The sequence below is a fragment of the Pseudopodoces humilis genome, chromosome 2 (assembly GCF_049639895.1).
Source record: "Pseudopodoces humilis isolate 2021_Gansu_Grassland_sample_001 chromosome 2, ASM4963989v1, whole genome shotgun sequence".
Classification (NCBI taxonomy): domain Eukaryota; kingdom Metazoa; phylum Chordata; class Aves; order Passeriformes; family Paridae; genus Pseudopodoces; species Pseudopodoces humilis.
The window spans coordinates 30,754,585-30,770,921 of record NC_142201.1 but is presented as its reverse complement, the minus strand read 5'-3'; the positions used below and the strand labels follow the sequence as shown (position 1 = coordinate 30,770,921).

The following is a 16,337-nucleotide window of genomic DNA, read 5'->3' as shown; positions in this document are numbered from 1 at the left end:
TAGCCATGTCCTCTTAGCTTGGACTTGCAGACATGTCATCATGATTTTACTATTTGTGAGCTGGGAGTTACTGTGTGTTTGATTTAGGACTGGAAAAGCTGTAACTTATCTACAGAAAATTAGTTTATTCTAACAGTGTATTTGTTTCTAAGGTGAAAGCCACAAACTTGTATCTGTAAATTTCTACAAGAATCTGGAAGAACACTCCATGTTTCCTCCCTGATGTCCCTGCTCACTGAACACAATTATCACAGATACATAATTATCATAAGACTAGGAAAGAAGGGAAGTCCCCGAGGACAAGTAAGAGGGAACTAAGACCTCTGAAGAACAACATCGCATGGGAGAAGATGATGCTTTCTTTATTTTTTCAATAATGGTATAAGTAAGGACATTTTTCTTCTTTGAGAAGTTGTCAGTACAGAAGAGACTAAATACTTTGAGTCTCATAAATTACTTGTACTTCTTCCCTATCCTTCCAAATGCCTCAGAAACTTCAAAAGTCTTTAAGAATGAGCCAAACCTTCTTTCTACAAAAGTTAAATAAATAGTTAAATAAAAGATTCAAGTTAAAAGAACAAAACCCAAGTTTTCTGAATGCCCTGGATGCAATTTGGGTAAAATTTGCTACCCTTTCGTATCCTGTCTGTCATCTAGGTCAGGTCAAACTGTTTGGGCTGGAATGAGATTTGGTGGAGTTGGACTCTTACATATTTGTTCCATAATCCTATCTCTCTCATTAAACTTTATTAATTCTGTGCCATTTTTCCTGAGAAGAATTGACAAATAATTTTAAAAACACAACCACCTATCACAAAGAGCAATAAGATGTGAGGAAGAGTGATGGGCTTGAAGAATGGTCTAATCTTGGTTTTCCTTCTAGTCTAGTCAGTATTTGTCCTGCACAATCTCTCTTAGTCAAAGATTTAACAGAAGAAAGAGCCATGTCCTTCACCTGCCAGAGCAAGTCCCTGATGTTGGTAGAACACTCAAGCCAAAGGTTTTGATGAAATTTGCCCTCTTTCAATATTGCTGATAATGAAACACAAATAGTCAACACAAAGCAGTATTTTCCTTGGATCAATATTTCATCTGATCCTGTGTTATATTAAATTGGTAGACTGAAGGGCCAAATGTTATTATTAACCTCTCTCTCTCTATTGTGTCCATGATTGCATTAAAAAAAACCCAGTGACCCAGAAAAGAATTTGAAGAAAGTGACAAGATTCCCAGTATTTTTCCTAGTTGGGATTATTCTTATTAAATACACAACTAGGAAACTGTATAACAGTTTCAGATGCCTATGTCAACAAGCTGTGTAATTTAAATAAAGATATTTGAAAACCACTTAGTCCATTTTAAGTTAGTAAATTCTCATTCGCAAAGCTGTTTCAAGTTTTGTTTCTAATCTTTAGGTTAAGTAGTTTCTAAGTGCACTGTGTAGTGTACTAAGTCTGTGACAATGTAGCAAAAAGTGCAGCAAAAAACTGAAAATAAAAAAGTTCAGTGCTACCCAACTAGATGTAGATATAAACCCCCAAATTACTAGTGTAAGAGGCTGCACTTGTGATTATATGAGACATTTTTCTTCTAAGTAACTGAAGAGTAAGAAAGGGTCAAACAGCAAAAACATACAGAAAGGATAAGAGAATTGAACACTCTAGAGAATTTGGTGAAAAGACACACAGTACAGTACATTCAATAAGAGTGAATGTTGAAAAACAGGACTGAACAGCATTGTTGAACTACATTGATAAAGACTAAAGCTAGATTTCTTATCCTTTCTTTTGGTATGTGACTTACGGAGTTTTCCAGCAGTGCTTGAAACAAGGCATTGAACAACAGTAAACAGATTTTATTATTTTTTTTTAAGTACAGTACTTAATTCTGCAAACATCTCTGCTGCTTCAGAATACAGAACATCATTATATTGATACGACAACAGCACACTGACATGTTGTGATGAAATTTGATTGCTGTAGTGTGAAACACTCATACTGACATTTCACCCAGTGAGCAGTGTTTCACTGCTAAATACATGTGGCAAACCAGTGCAAACTGCAGGTGTCTGTGTTTCAAAGAACAAAAGACAGGTCATCCCTGAGTAATCTCCCTGATCTAGAACTAAGAAACCTAGTGCTATGACAGTTCAGGTAAAGTCATTAAACAACTTTCAAAAAAGCACCAGTTTCCTGTTCTGTAAGCTCAGCATTAACAGAAAACATATTTTTACATGCTTGTCTGAGAATTCCTCATTTTCTACTGAAAATTCAAGCCCATCTGATTTAAATCTGGTGAGAATCAGCTTTAGCATATGCAACTCGCATGCATGGGAGGGATGAATCTAGTTTCCTGACTTTATTTTATTTTTTTTTTTCTTTTGATGGAAACAGAGACCACCACTCCTCTGCAGTTTGCATGGTTCCTTATCTAGGAATAAGTGATGTGGTCAAACTCTTACCTCCTCATACACTCCAGAGCCTGAGTGAAGACCTGTGGAGCCATTCCATGTTCATGCTGTAGGATCAAACACTGCTCCAGGGTGATGGACATGGCAGTCCTATCCTTGGCACTTTTACAGCTCGTAAATCGAACACCATTAAGTCTGCGGCATATCTAGAAATGAGACAATCCATCACTCCTTCTACATGCATAACTTCCTGTCAGAAAACACCTGTACTCCCCCTTAGAGAGACACAAATGTTGTGTAGGGCTTTGATGTCAAAGTTTGGCATGTTTGAGAGAGGAGAACTACATTGTATGAGTTGAGGGGAAAATTCTGATATGAAAAATACATTTTATCTCCTCATGATAGAGAAGGTCTAGCCCAGCAGCATTTCTAAGCTACATGCAATTAAAAGAAGAAATTCAAATGTATCAGTAATAAAAAAAGGGGTAAATACATATGCATACAGAAAATCAGGTGAACTATGCAGATATGCTTAGATGAATAAATACCTCAGCAGCTTGCCAAAGGATATCAACATTCTTGTTTTTCCTTGCATGTACATTTTGTCCCAGAAATCTTAACAGTTCAGGCAGGCACGTCTGACTACGAGATCGAGGTAGACCTACGAAACAAACAAAACCAACTCCACTTATTCATCTGTATTCAATAGATCTTTTACAAAGTGTTTCTATGTGCCTGTTGCAAACACATTTTTTTTTAAACTAGAAAAATTATTCAAGTTCTGACTTAGTACCATCAACAAAAAATTCAAGCTTAATTAAACTCAGTTGGAAATATAAATTCCAGTTATTTAAAACTTCAGGGACTCAGAATCTAATAGCAGCATAATAAGAGAATGAACAAAGGGAGCAAGATTTGTCTAGGATTTTGGTTTGTGTGAGACAGAGGTGACAGGATCACATGCATGACCTCAGAGAAACTCTGAAAATATATTATATTCTGCTCACATTTTCAATTTTAAATTTGCAAGCTGGTCAGCTTTCAGTTACAAGAAACACCCACAGGACACCATATTGTCATGATCTGTTTATTAATATTTTACTAAGTGGAAATAAAGTAGTTGATTTTTTTCGGAGTACCTTCAGTACTCATCTTCTGTGTTCAAATTGCTGCACATCATCTCTTACATATGTAGCAAGATACTCCAGACAATCAATTACAAGTATTCAACGAGTTGTCTTTTTTGTCGTTTCTCTTTTTGTTAACGGAATAACCATGGAGAACACCAACTAAAGTTGTGACTGAATAAATACAGAGGTATGCACTATAAGAGATGACATTGTGACAAAAAGAATCCTACCTGAGTGACATATGAGGTTTTATTTTATGCCTACTTCTCATGGCAAATAGTATGGTAGACATGACCTCCTACAGGAATGTGGCCCACTGAGTAGATGAGGGAAGGCTGTGGACAATATTTACCTGGACTTTAGCAAAGCTTTTAACACTGCTTCCCACAGCATTCTCCTGGACTAACTGGCTGCTCATGGCTTGGTGGGACATACTGTTCACTAGGTCAAAAACCCAACTGGATGGCCAGGCCCACAGACTGCTGGTGAAGGGTGCTACATCCAGCTGGTGGCTGGTCACCAGTGTGGCTCCCCAGGGCTCAGTTCTGCAGTCAGTCCTGCTTGAAATCTTTATCAATCTGGAGGAGAGGCTCCAGTGCACGCTCAGTCAGTGGCAAATGGCATCAAGCTGGGCAGGAGTGATGATCTACTGGAGGTCAGGAAAGCTCTACAGAGGGATCTGGACAAGCTGGATCAATCAGCCAAGGCCACTCTTATGGGGTCCAGCACGAGCAAGTGCCAGGTCATGCCCCTGGGTCACAACAACCCCAGGCAGTGCTACAGGCTGGGGACAGACTGGCTTGGAAGCTTCTGTTAGAAAAGGACCTGGGGATGCTGGTCCACAGCAGCTGAACTTGAGCCAGTGTGTGCCCAGGTGGCCAAGAAGGCTGGTGGCACCCTGGCCTATAGCAGCAGTAGTGTGGCCGGCAGGAGCAGGGCAGGGATTGTCCCCCTGGACACAGCACTGGGAAGGCCACACCTCAAATGCTGTATTTCAGTTCTGGGCCACTCACTGAAGAAGGACATCGAGGTGCTGAAACCTCAATGGTGTCCAGAGAAGGGCAACAGAACTGGTGAAGGGTGTGGAGCACAAGTCTTAAGAGAAGCAGCTGAAGGAGCTGGGGCTGTTTAGACTGGAGGAAAGGAGGCTCAGGGGGACCTTATCGCTCTCTATGACCACCTGAAAGCCAGGGAGGGTCTTTCCCCGGGCAACCAGTGACAGAAAAAGAGAAAAAGGCCTCAAGCTGCACCAGGGGAGATTTAGATTGGATATTGGGAAATATTTCTTCACTGAAAGTTTTGTCAAGCACTGGAACAGGCTGCTCAGGGAAGTGGTTGAGTCAGCATCCCTGGAGGTATTTAAAAAATGTGGAGAAGGGGCACTTGAGGAGATGGTTTAGGGGTGGACTTGGCAGTGCTGGGGAAACAGTTGAACTTAATGATCTTAAAGATATTTTCCAACCTAAACAATTCTACATTTCTATTCTATAATTAACACTACTGTGCCTGTCCTGGTCTGGTCTGCTTGACCACTACACCTAGAAAGTAATACCTAGGTAAACAAAAGGAGGGCACAGGCCTCTTTCTAAAGACAAGGAGAGCGAATAGAACAAGGACAAGGAGCTAGTGAAGTTAAGACTAATTAATTTCTTAGAAATTCTGCAGAGTTTAGAATTAAGAACACAGGGACATGAACAGTGGATAAGGAATCAACTTTTCTTGTGTACTACTCCTGAAGGGAACACTTGCTGCAATCTGCCAGCAGATACTTCACTGGGACCTTTGACCCCTAAAATAATCTGTTTGTACTTCCTTTTGCCTCTACCTCCCACAGACTACATTACTGGACATAATCAGCTGGTTTGCAGTTAAATGTAAAATGCTATTCACCCTTGATAAGGGTTCACAGAAAAGTACACTTCATTTTGTATATCCTAAATATCACCACAACTTTCAGACTTTCAGGAGAAAAAAAAGGCAAAAGCTAAAAGATGATTCAAACGTAAGTGGTGTGGGGAAGAGGGAAGAGACTGAAGTAAAAAAAAAAAAAAGCAAGAAAAATTAAAGGGGAGAGGAAGGAGTTGAATGGGAATTACTATTATAAAATACTAGACCAAGGTATGAACAAAACTAAATTTAAACTGATTAATTTTTGAATTGTAGAAGATAATCTGATGCTAGACTATTATAGAACAAAAAAATAAATTCTGCAACTAACATTCCAGAGTATATATGACGCAGTATTATGAATGCCTGGATGGAGGGAAGTAGGTTCTGACCTCAGCTGCATCAAAAAAAAATCAGGGTAACTGAACATGCAATAACACACTTTAAAAGACAGAATTCTTACTGTCCTGTTGCATGTCATTGCACTTATATTTCTGGAATGAAATTGCAACTGTAGGGCACATGAAATAACCTTAGAAAAGGTTTGATTGTAATAATAATGAGTTGATGAATTTTCACCATTTTTGTGGTCACATGTAAATAACACATGCCATTGCCTTCTCAAAAAAAAATCCCAAGCAGTAACAAGCAAGAAATTAACCAGTAAAAAAAGGAAAATCAGTAAAATTTAAGCATGTAGCTTTTGTCTCTCTTCCAGGTTCTCTGTTGCTGGCTGAAGATTCAACAATCATAGGGAAGTGCCAAAGGAAAAACAAAGGGAAGTGACAGTTCCTAAAAACTGGCAGCTTCTCTCTCTGCAGGTTTTATCAAAAGTGCAGCGAGCATACCAAAAACTGCACATAAAAGTTCTGCTGCTAGAACCTGTCCCTTTTGCACCTTTACCTTACAACAATCTCACTGCCTAACTGGATAATTATACAGTACATAGTGCCACTTGGATGTAAAAGTAACCTTAAAAAGGAAAGTTAATCAGTCTGACCTTTAAACCTCTTGAATCCACTCCAATTAGTACTTAAGTATTAAAACAGAGTTGTATCATTTCTTGGAGGTTATTAATGCTGGTGTATCATCAACATTTAGAAAACCAACATAGAGCAAACAAATGAAAAAATCAGCCTGAATTGTGCTATTCAAGCAAATTTGTCACTAATTACAAACTACTTACAATCATCAGGCAAAACTTCCTTGAACTGCTCAAAATATGAATTCAACCGCACTAAGCTTTCCATGTTAATTATTTCTTGCAGTGAGGTGTCTCCAAACCTTTAATAGAAGAAAGATACAATTAAGTTCAAGGTAAAATGTTTCTCTTTTTCTTTGAAACAACTAGACTTGGCAATATGCCTGCCAAAAACCAATTTAAAGATTCATCCCAGCAGTTCCATAACCATTCAAATGCCAGGTGAAGTGTAACAGAGAACTGTTGTAATGATTCATTACAGTGAAAGAAAATATACGGGTATGAGGGGACAAAAGGGAAGGAAGTTGCAAGAAAAATCTTGTAGAAAATAGTATTTAATTAATTTCAATTACAGTTGCAATTTATTTCTCTGGCTTTCATGTCTCTCTTTCAATATTAAATTCCTACCTGCAAATTGTTTTATCTAAATTTAAACTTTTAATAGTGGATTTATTAGTTTAGTTCATAAACTAATAATAACAACCATAACATCAGTAGATAGGACTGAGAATGTTGACAGCAGGTATGTAAATGAAAAATATGGATCTAGGACTAAGAAACCATGAATGCAATAAATATTGTCAACAACACCACGATTCATCTCATCTAAATATATCTACATACACAGATGTGCACACAGAGTGCTGACATCTGTAACTGTGCTAGTCATCTTGGGCTTCCTTTGCAGGCAACAGAGGATAAGAGCAATTGCTGGAATGCTTTTGTTAGACTTTTTCTCATTGTCCGCCACCACAGTGCACACTCCAGCCCGGTACCAAGGTTGTTGTCACAAAATGCATGTGCCTGGCTTCACTGGAGTGCTCTGTTGGAGCAGTACTGTGTCAATGTACTCTTTGCAGGATGTGGCCATAGCAGAGGGAATCTGCTGGCTCTTCCAGAACTGAACAGTTTTCAAAAAAAATATAATTACATAATTATATTTTTCAGCTTTACAACAGCAGTGTTGCATTACATAAATACTGTGAAGGTATGTTAAAACAGAGGTGCACCTTGCCCATTATCCTGAATTTTGACAGTGACCAGGAGAGGGAGTCACAGGGAGAGTGCAAAACCAAGACAGCAAATATACAGCAATACCCAGAAAGATCTCAGCCTCTAGTGATCTGTCAGTCACAGAGATCTTAAGTCACAAGGAGCACCTGTGTGCTAAATAGCCCTTGATAGATCTCCCATTGTAAACTTTCCAGATTCACATCTGAACCACATAAACCCACACTACTCTCAAACCCATGAGGCAAGGAGCTTCATAAATATGTTCATAAATATATTCATAAATATGAAGGACCTCCTTTTGTTTGGCATTTGGCAGATTCTTTTAGAACGGTGTTCCCATGTTCGTGTATTGGAGAAACTGAGACACTGCTAGTTATGCCAGAGTGTAATTCCACAGCAGTGTAGTTTAATTGCTGAACTGCCAGTAAGGCTGAGCTTGCCTGACTGGATACCTACTTCTCTGCTAGGGTTTGCTGCTCATTGATTCCCACGTTGAAAAGAACAGGCTGAACCCTCAGTAACATTCCACTTTGAATCTCGCGTGGCAACAAATCAAACAAGGCGCTTGGCAGAGGGATCCTCACATTAAATCCATCACTGAAAAGAAATAAACAGCTGTTAGACATAAGGATCAAAAAGCTATGTTCCAATAATGTGTTATTTATCTAAAGAGGGATAACACCTAGAACATAATATAACCAATAAAAAGCAACCATCAGTCAAAACTGACTCTAAGGAACTGCCAGAACTTGCTTCTAGTCAGAAAATCTAGTTCAAAAACAGCAGCAACCTGTAATGTTGCTTATATTGTTTATATCCTCACAGACATTCAAACCAGATCTGCCAATTTACTGGCAATAGCTGATTTTGCTCTGCTCATTAATACTGCAGTTCTTATACAGCTTGGGTAGAAAAAGCCAAATTTTGGCATGTTCCCACTCATCCAGAATAAAGTATATTTATTGTTTTTTACCGATTTCCAGTGATGACTGGCAGCATGTCAGTAGATGTATTTGACGTAGCCTGAGTTACTTTAAAGGTTACATTCCTCAAGTCCATGATTCCCAAACTCATGTCCTCCAGCATTGCCAGCTCCTCACCTAAACCCAAGAGGAAAAAGTGAATTGTAATTATTTATTATGCACAACTTCCCTTTGTCAGTTTGATGACAAACACCAGGCCATCACCCCATGAAGAAGTTCCACAGATGAAGCAGTGCTGCAGCCCAAACCTCCCCCTTGACCTACAGACAATGTCATGGCTGATTTTTTGAGTTCAGCAACTTTAGAAAACACCAGTTATCTAGAACAGCCCAGACTACTGATCTTTAAGTAGTTCATATGCTGATTTTCAAAGTTAGGTAAAGTTTATAAGTACTTCTCAGCATTGTCAGAGCCAGGATATCCTTTGCACTGGAGCAGCTACAAGGTATTCTGGATTTATCTGGTAAAGCATTCCCTAACCAGCATCCAGACAGCTTTTGAGACACAGGAGTGAAACACTTCTGAGTGAAGTACTTTCCCTTTTTATATTCACTCTTCAGTCTCACATTGTGCTTCAAGACTACAGAAGTTACAAGAAAATTCGAAGAGTATATTTTGGGCATAGTTTTTTCCAGATTACCAGAATTTTCATCTAATTATTTTCCGAAAAAAAACCCCAAAGACCACTGTGATACATTTTAGTCTTTCTTTAAGACTTTCTATTTCTACTTTGACATTCTCTTATAAAAGAAGTACACATAATCTTTTAGAAGCAATACAAGTAAGTGTGAAGAAATTCATAGTTGCTAGATAATTAATTACTTCAGCTATAATCTAGTTTTGCATTTTAGTTTTCAAAATAATTTTGTAGCTGAGCTGCAGATTGTCTCAAACACTCAGATCCTGCTGCAGTCAATTTAATGCAGAATTTGCTGACTCAACAGATAATCCCACCCCCTGGCCCTGTGCCTTTACCATAAGTGCTCAGCAGGCTCTCAAACTGTGCCAGCAAGCCAATGGTGTAGAGCTGTCTTAGAAATCCATCATCATGCAGGCAGTTCCTCAGTTTGATAATGAAACCACAAATGAGAGCCGTCAGCTGTGAGAGAGGAAACAGACAAGAATGAAATGATTCAGAATAAAAATGGTTCTTTAGCCCCAAACAAAAATGATAGCATGTATAAGAGGTGCAGTAAAATCTGTCAAACAGATGCTCTTTTCCCTTAAACATCTTCTTTTCCTTGCAGCTGAAGACAACCAATCAATGAAGACCCAAAACATTCATAAAATCCGACTCAGGGCACACCGCATTCTTCTCACAAGCTGTCTCAAAATGGGGCTGCTGTAGATCTCACACCCTTTTGTTTTCTGAACACAATCACTTGTGGTAGGGTCTACAAATTATGAATTACAGAAGTTGCTCCTTAGAGAATTGTTTTTGTTTTAGACAGAAAAGCAATATGGCTAGTTCCAGGCCAAGAATTTTGATAGTATGAATAAATTATTGTTTTTCAAAAATGACATTTGAGAAAGCTTAAAAATGCAGAATCTGTTTGCATTATGCAGATTTAAACTCTGGTGTTACGAGACATTCAGAACAAGATCCTGAAGATCTAGTACTAAGGTCAGTACTATTATCCAATATTAATTCTAGTCTTAATTCACTGTCAACAAAGGAATTTCCCACGCATGTAAACCATATACTATGTACACAGGTGTATGACTTTGTCAAAGAATTAAACAGAAGAGAATAAAGTTCCGATCCTGATGGGTAAACATATTCAAAGGATTGAGTTTAAGAATTATCTGCATTATGAGGTGGTTTGATATAGGAAAATTCCCTGATTTTATCTCTATGAGATCACAGAATCAAAGAATCATTAAGGCTGGATAACACCTCCAAGATCACCAAGTCCAACCCAGCACCATGACCACGTATACCTCTAAACCATGTCCTTAACTGCCATATCCACACATTTGTTGAACACTTCAGGGATGGTGATTCCACCACTTTCCTGGGCAGCCCACTCCAGGTCTTAACAACCCCTTCCATGAAGAAATTTTTCCTAGTACCTAATCTAAATCTCCCCTGGCACAACTTGAGGACATTTCCTCTTATCCTGTCACTTGTTTTACATTTTTGATACTACATTATGGAACAAAAGTCCTGCCAATGATGTCCAAGAAATAAACTGTTTGGAACAAATGAGCAAGATAATGATTTCACAGGAAAGCAGACACTACACGGAAGTGTAGTGGGCAGAAAATTTTTTTTCTGTGGGCAGTGGAAATTTTTTTCGTGCAGACACCTGCTAGTCAGTGTCTGACACAAGAGATGCCAGCAGGTCTAGAAACAGAACTTCTGAGAAAAAAACCCAGAACGAATTTCTCTTCCCATAGGTGGACTTATGTTCTTAGGTACCATATGTCCTGCTGGGTTTCTCAATGAAGAAAACAAGAAAAGGTAACTGAGGGAGTACACCTGCTATTCACAGGCCTTTCTTCCTCCCTTTTTCTCATCTTACTTTTGCTTTAGCTCAGTGGCATTGGAAGGCAAAGGCTGTTTCTGAATACAGCAGTATATTTTTACTAGTTCTGGAATAATTTGTATTTTCAGTAGTGAATGATTGTATAACCAAGGGGACACCTAATTTATGTATTGTCAAATGCATGTAAGTAACCAGTAAGGACAGGATAGCACAGCTTGTGGAGGAAAATCTTGAGGGGAAATCAGTGTCAAACCTGGGAAGAGATCTTAAAAATTCTGGAAAGAGTAATCTTTCATATTTCATAGAAACAATTGTGGAAGTGAAATCAAATAATCCATATTTGTTTGCTTACAGTCTGGCAGAAGACAACATCCCTGCGATACTGAAGGCTCAGGCAGAGCCCTATTGTCGGGGCACTGTCCTGCATTAATAAAAAGACCATGGCTTTCTTTGCCTTGTCACTCATCATGGCTACACAGTCAGTGAGAGTGGTCAGCAAGGGATAAAGAGCTTCACTCCATTCACCTGGTTAAAAAAAAAAAAAATTAGCAGCAGTAGAAGTACTTTATTTGAAACAAATACACATTAAGAAACCTCCTGTTGCAAGTCAAAGTTGTTAATAATTCACATTTAGAACTCATTTTATTTTTGCTGGATGGTTATTCCCTGCTTTGTAATAATTAAGTAACCTTACAGTGTAGTTATTGCATGAGGAAAATATGGAGAATTTTACTCTGTAAAGCTGCTATGACTTTCCAGACCATGTGAAAGTTACCAGAGTTTGTGCCCACACAACAGGCTGTACAATAGCTGATTTGGAAATCATAACAGAAATATGAATAACTATATACAGAAGTGTATATAACTGCATGTTCATGTTCAAACAAACCCTTTCACTGCACATGCATGGACAGACAGTAAGGAGTTCATTGTATTACAGAAATAGGACCATCTTCTTAGCCATTTCCGTCAATGAGATTCCTGCCAAATATCCCACCTTTTGAATCTCTAGGCTCATAGGTGTATCATTTAACTGCCTCACCACCTTATTGATCCTTATTGCACCTCAGTGAAGCAAGATGATGCACATCTCCTATTTGCAGCTAAGAATAATAAGGTGTGAGGTGAGAAATTAATGCAGGTACTCTTTTAAGTGCTTCCTATCTCCTGAGCAGTTTTAAAGGCTTTAAGCTAGATTACAAGAAATACTAAATATAATGATTTAGATGGGAGTCATACAGGTTGTTGGAAGTACTTTGGAGCTTTTCTTCCACTGAAATACACAAGATATGACCCAGAAGGATTCTGTTCAAGGTCCTGCACAGGAAGTACAGAAGTGAAACTGAGTTGTTCGAGCTCTTCTGTTTTTAAAGGGCAGGATAATGTTTTATTTTTAAAAGCAGCAGAGCTCACAAACAGCACACACACCCAGTTGGGTGTAGGAACAAGGCAACATACAGATCAGAACCTGCATGAATGAAACACTGAAAGTCCCTGAAAGGAAATTGTTTGGGATTTTGACTCAAAGGCAAAACTAAGAGTCAGTAATAATATATGTTCCTTTGATAACCAGCCAAAGAGGGGAACTCTGGAAGCCTGTTAACAGAAACATATCTGGTAAGATTAACAGAACTAACCTTTTGGCTTTTGTTCTATGTGGTAGATAGATAATCTAACAAACTACACAAAGAGAAAGTTGTTTGACTCTGCCATTGCCTTACAAAAAAGGAGGAAACATCAAAAGAACAGAAAGGAATCACAGATTGTCTTTTAAATTCTATTAAATATTTTATCTCAAAATTAGTCAGATGCCATAACATGGCCTTGTGAACACTTAGAAAGCAAAATACAGATGATACTAATAGTGTTTCTCTTACTGCTATTAAGAGCTTTTCCGTAAGCAAATGAGAATAACAAGAACTGAAAATATCTTCCAGCACATCATCATCTCATTGACTGTATGTACATATATGTGTATAGTTACTAACTCAGCAAAGATTTAAAACTGTAACGTGTCTGACAGGACTTCATTTGAAAGATATGTTTATCTTCAGTAATCACAAAGTACACTGGTGAAGATAATGCAATTATTAGGTAAGTTTTTTTCTTTCAACATTCACATATAATGCAGGGACTCATCTGAGCAAAAATCCTCTGTGCTGTGTATTCTCTTGGTTTCAAATTCTGGCCATGAAAAAACAAACCCTTGTCAGTCTGCAAAGATCTAAATTATTTTTGCTAACTACTTTAAAGAGGTGTCACCTGTGTTCTTTTATTTTTTAGTCAATGGTAGTTGTTATTAACAGTAGTCAGGAATTGCACTCCCAGTCTCAAATTAGGCTGGAACAAGGTAGGGGGGTTGGGAAAGGCAATGAGTTCACAAAGTGAACTTTGCTGACTATATACTACCGACTATTTCATCAAAAACTAATGTCTTATTAAGAGAACCAAATACATAAAGCTTGTAGGATGTAACATTAGGCGGGAAAAATTCTTGCTTTTTTCTCCCTAAGGGTCTCTCTTCTCTAGAGCAATAAATACATTATTAAAACAGCTGTCCTCCAAGACCTTGAAAAGATATTTTAGTCTTTTCATATTAAGTACAGAGGGACAAGGACAGAAGGTTAACACTGGGATGAGACTCCTAAATTCTGTGTCCTGAAACATGAGACTTGCAATCCCCAATACTACTTGGTGTGCACCCACAACATCAGTCTTGTTGACTCTTCCATGTTCTGCTTGACTTCTCATTCAGAAAGACCAGTTCAACAGCCTGTGTGAAAGAGCATGTCTGAAATATTAGACGCCCACAGACTTCAATGACATTTGGAACAAGCCTCAAACCATTGCCACCTACATCAGTTTGCTAAAACACATCATCTGGAGAAACCAAAGAGGCCCTGAACAAGCGCTCTCCCATATCTGGGCATGAGAAATGACCAGATACCCCCTGCACTATTAGGAAATAATAACTTCTCAACAGCTTAGGTAACTCACGTGGTGTTGTAAAGCATTGCCATTTCAAAATGGTCCATCTTAAGGCAAGGCACTTGTTCAGTTAACTATGAACAAACCCTTGCTGTTTTCAGAAGAAGCAGAAGCCATGAATGCACATACCTGGGGCAGATTCTTCCGGAGTAGGGCTGCAATCTGCACAGAAATGGAGGGGCAACATGCATGATTAAGGAGCAGCAACACAGTCTAAATACAAGCAACTCAAATGCTCAGTGCCAGGGTTCTCAAACATTTTTACTGAGTGAAGAGGAGCTCAGCAGAAATGCTTTATTGCCCACAGGCATGGAGGGCATGGACTGTGTCCTCCACTCCACGGTTCTGATCAGAGGAACACCTGGATGGGGACTTGGAGGAAAGCCAGTACCTGCTAGCTCAGAGGCTCGCTGTGGATTACCAGCAAGTGCACCGTCAATCCCCAGTGATCCACAGGGCACAATTTGAGAACCACTGGTTTACTGCAATTATAGATTAAGCTTGCAGTAAGGCTGCTAAACAGAAGAGCAAAAGACCAGCAGTAAGTTCAATGCACTTAACAGAAAATGACATTAAGGCATCCACAATGCAAGAGTAATAAAAAACCAGTACTTAGCTACTTTAGTTTAGATTCCATTACACAATTTCTGAAATAATTAATTAACAGAAACATTAGAAGGTATATTAAGGGCTGAAACCCCACCAGTGAAGTCTGTGAGTATTCCATACTCACTTCAGTGGGAAGATCAAGCTGTCAGATGAAAATATACTATAGGTCAATGCTAACAGTAAAAAAATAACATATGCCCTGTTACAGCAAGTCCTGCATTAATAAAGAGTAGCGTACTAAGCTAACAGGATTTAAGCTTCTGTTGTTTATATCTTTCCCTTGTACTATTTCAGGTAGCATTTTCTTTCACAAACATTTATTTCTAGAGAGATCCTCTAAAGTCCTTCAATAAAATTTTACTGTCTCTCTCTTACCAGCTGAGGAACTATCTTGCTTGGCTGGTTTTTACATTGCTTTCAAAACAATTTCTGTCTGCTCTCTGCTCCTTTGTTCAAAACACAGAATTACTAGCAAGAAAATAATTAATTCTTTGAACACACAACAACAAAAATGTTGTGATTCTGAACTTAGGTGAAGGACCTTCTTTGTCCTTCAATTCTGCCCCTGGCTCTGCTGGTTAAATAGAAAGATTTATTTTTTTTCCTATTTTGGAGGGACAGCAGGGAAAAGTTACAAAAATTCTTTGTACTAACAAAATCTTTGGTAAGTCCATGCAGCCAATTCCACTTTTATATGGCGTAAGTGTCAAGATCCAGAGTAGAATTAAAAGATCCATTGAATATAGTAGAAAAATATTGTTCTAAGGTGTTTTCAGCATCAAATTGTCTTGGGAAAAGCTTCTGATATCACTCATCACAGATTTTTCCTGTGAATCTTTAACTTAAAGAATTCACATTCAATCATTTATGTGAATGTGCATTGAAGGTTACTGATTAAACTTACAGGTAAAATACATATAAAACTTCATGTAAACTAGCTAGTAAACAAAAACATTTATAGGTATCACACTGGTAGAAGAAATTTAGTCAAAGATTCATAAAACAAGAACCTACTCTCCTATTTTTTAATAACACACAAAAATATCTAATCTAGAAAAACATGGTTGTCTAAGATAATAAACTACAGGTGACATGCAAAGCTACACAAAAATATATTAACATTTATTTTCACTTCCTTTTTGTCTTTTTTTTCCTTAAGGCACTGCCTTCCACTGCAGCACTAACAATGTGATGGACATGAAGTCACAGACACACATAAGGGACAAAGGGCCATCAAATGATCAGACAGAACAGGACAAAGGAAATGAGAACACAGATCAGACTTTTTAGAGTTTCACTTCGCCCACCTGCACTATTAAGTGGCCAAATCAGAGTGACCACACGTAAAGAATGTGAGAACAAGTCAATTAAATAAAATAATTCTGAAATTTAATGCATACCTTCTAAACTGTCAGTCTAAACTGATAAGGATATATTCCATTCACATGCTCACAATTTTACACTGGCTACAATACAGCACCCACTTGAGCTTAAATTTTGAATGGATTATTCAACTAAGAGCTTTCACTGCCAATTCCTACATTCCAGCTACAAGAAGTCTAAATAACTGAGTGCCTCAGCACCACCATTTGGGTTAAAATTTGCTTTGAACTCTGTTAGGTTCAC

The 16,337-nt window shown here is 38.2% G+C and overlaps 1 protein-coding gene across 17 annotated transcripts in view; it reads right to left on the bottom strand.

Annotated features, from left to right (window-relative positions):
* The window catches only part of INPP4A (inositol polyphosphate-4-phosphatase type I A), a 108,621-nt gene that overhangs the window by 10,398 nt on the left and 81,886 nt on the right, over positions 1 to 16,337 (bottom strand). For 15 of the 17 annotated variants that reach the window (XM_088052071.1, XM_088052073.1, XM_014249463.2 and 12 more), the window contains 8 exons: positions 14,232 to 14,264; positions 11,467 to 11,639; positions 9,601 to 9,724; positions 8,616 to 8,742; positions 8,099 to 8,239; positions 6,614 to 6,711; positions 2,959 to 3,071; positions 2,462 to 2,616 (listed from right to left, as the gene is read on the bottom strand). In XM_088052071.1, coding sequence (XP_087908197.1) covers positions 2,462 to 2,616; positions 2,959 to 3,071; positions 6,614 to 6,711; positions 8,099 to 8,239; positions 8,616 to 8,742; positions 9,601 to 9,724; positions 11,467 to 11,639; positions 14,232 to 14,264 — 964 coding nt within the window. The remainder of the gene's footprint in view (positions 1 to 2,461; positions 2,617 to 2,958; positions 3,072 to 6,613; positions 6,712 to 8,098; positions 8,240 to 8,615; positions 8,743 to 9,600; positions 9,725 to 11,466; positions 11,640 to 14,231; positions 14,265 to 16,337) is intronic. The other 2 variants (XM_088052079.1, XM_088052082.1) reach the window with 1 other exon arrangement.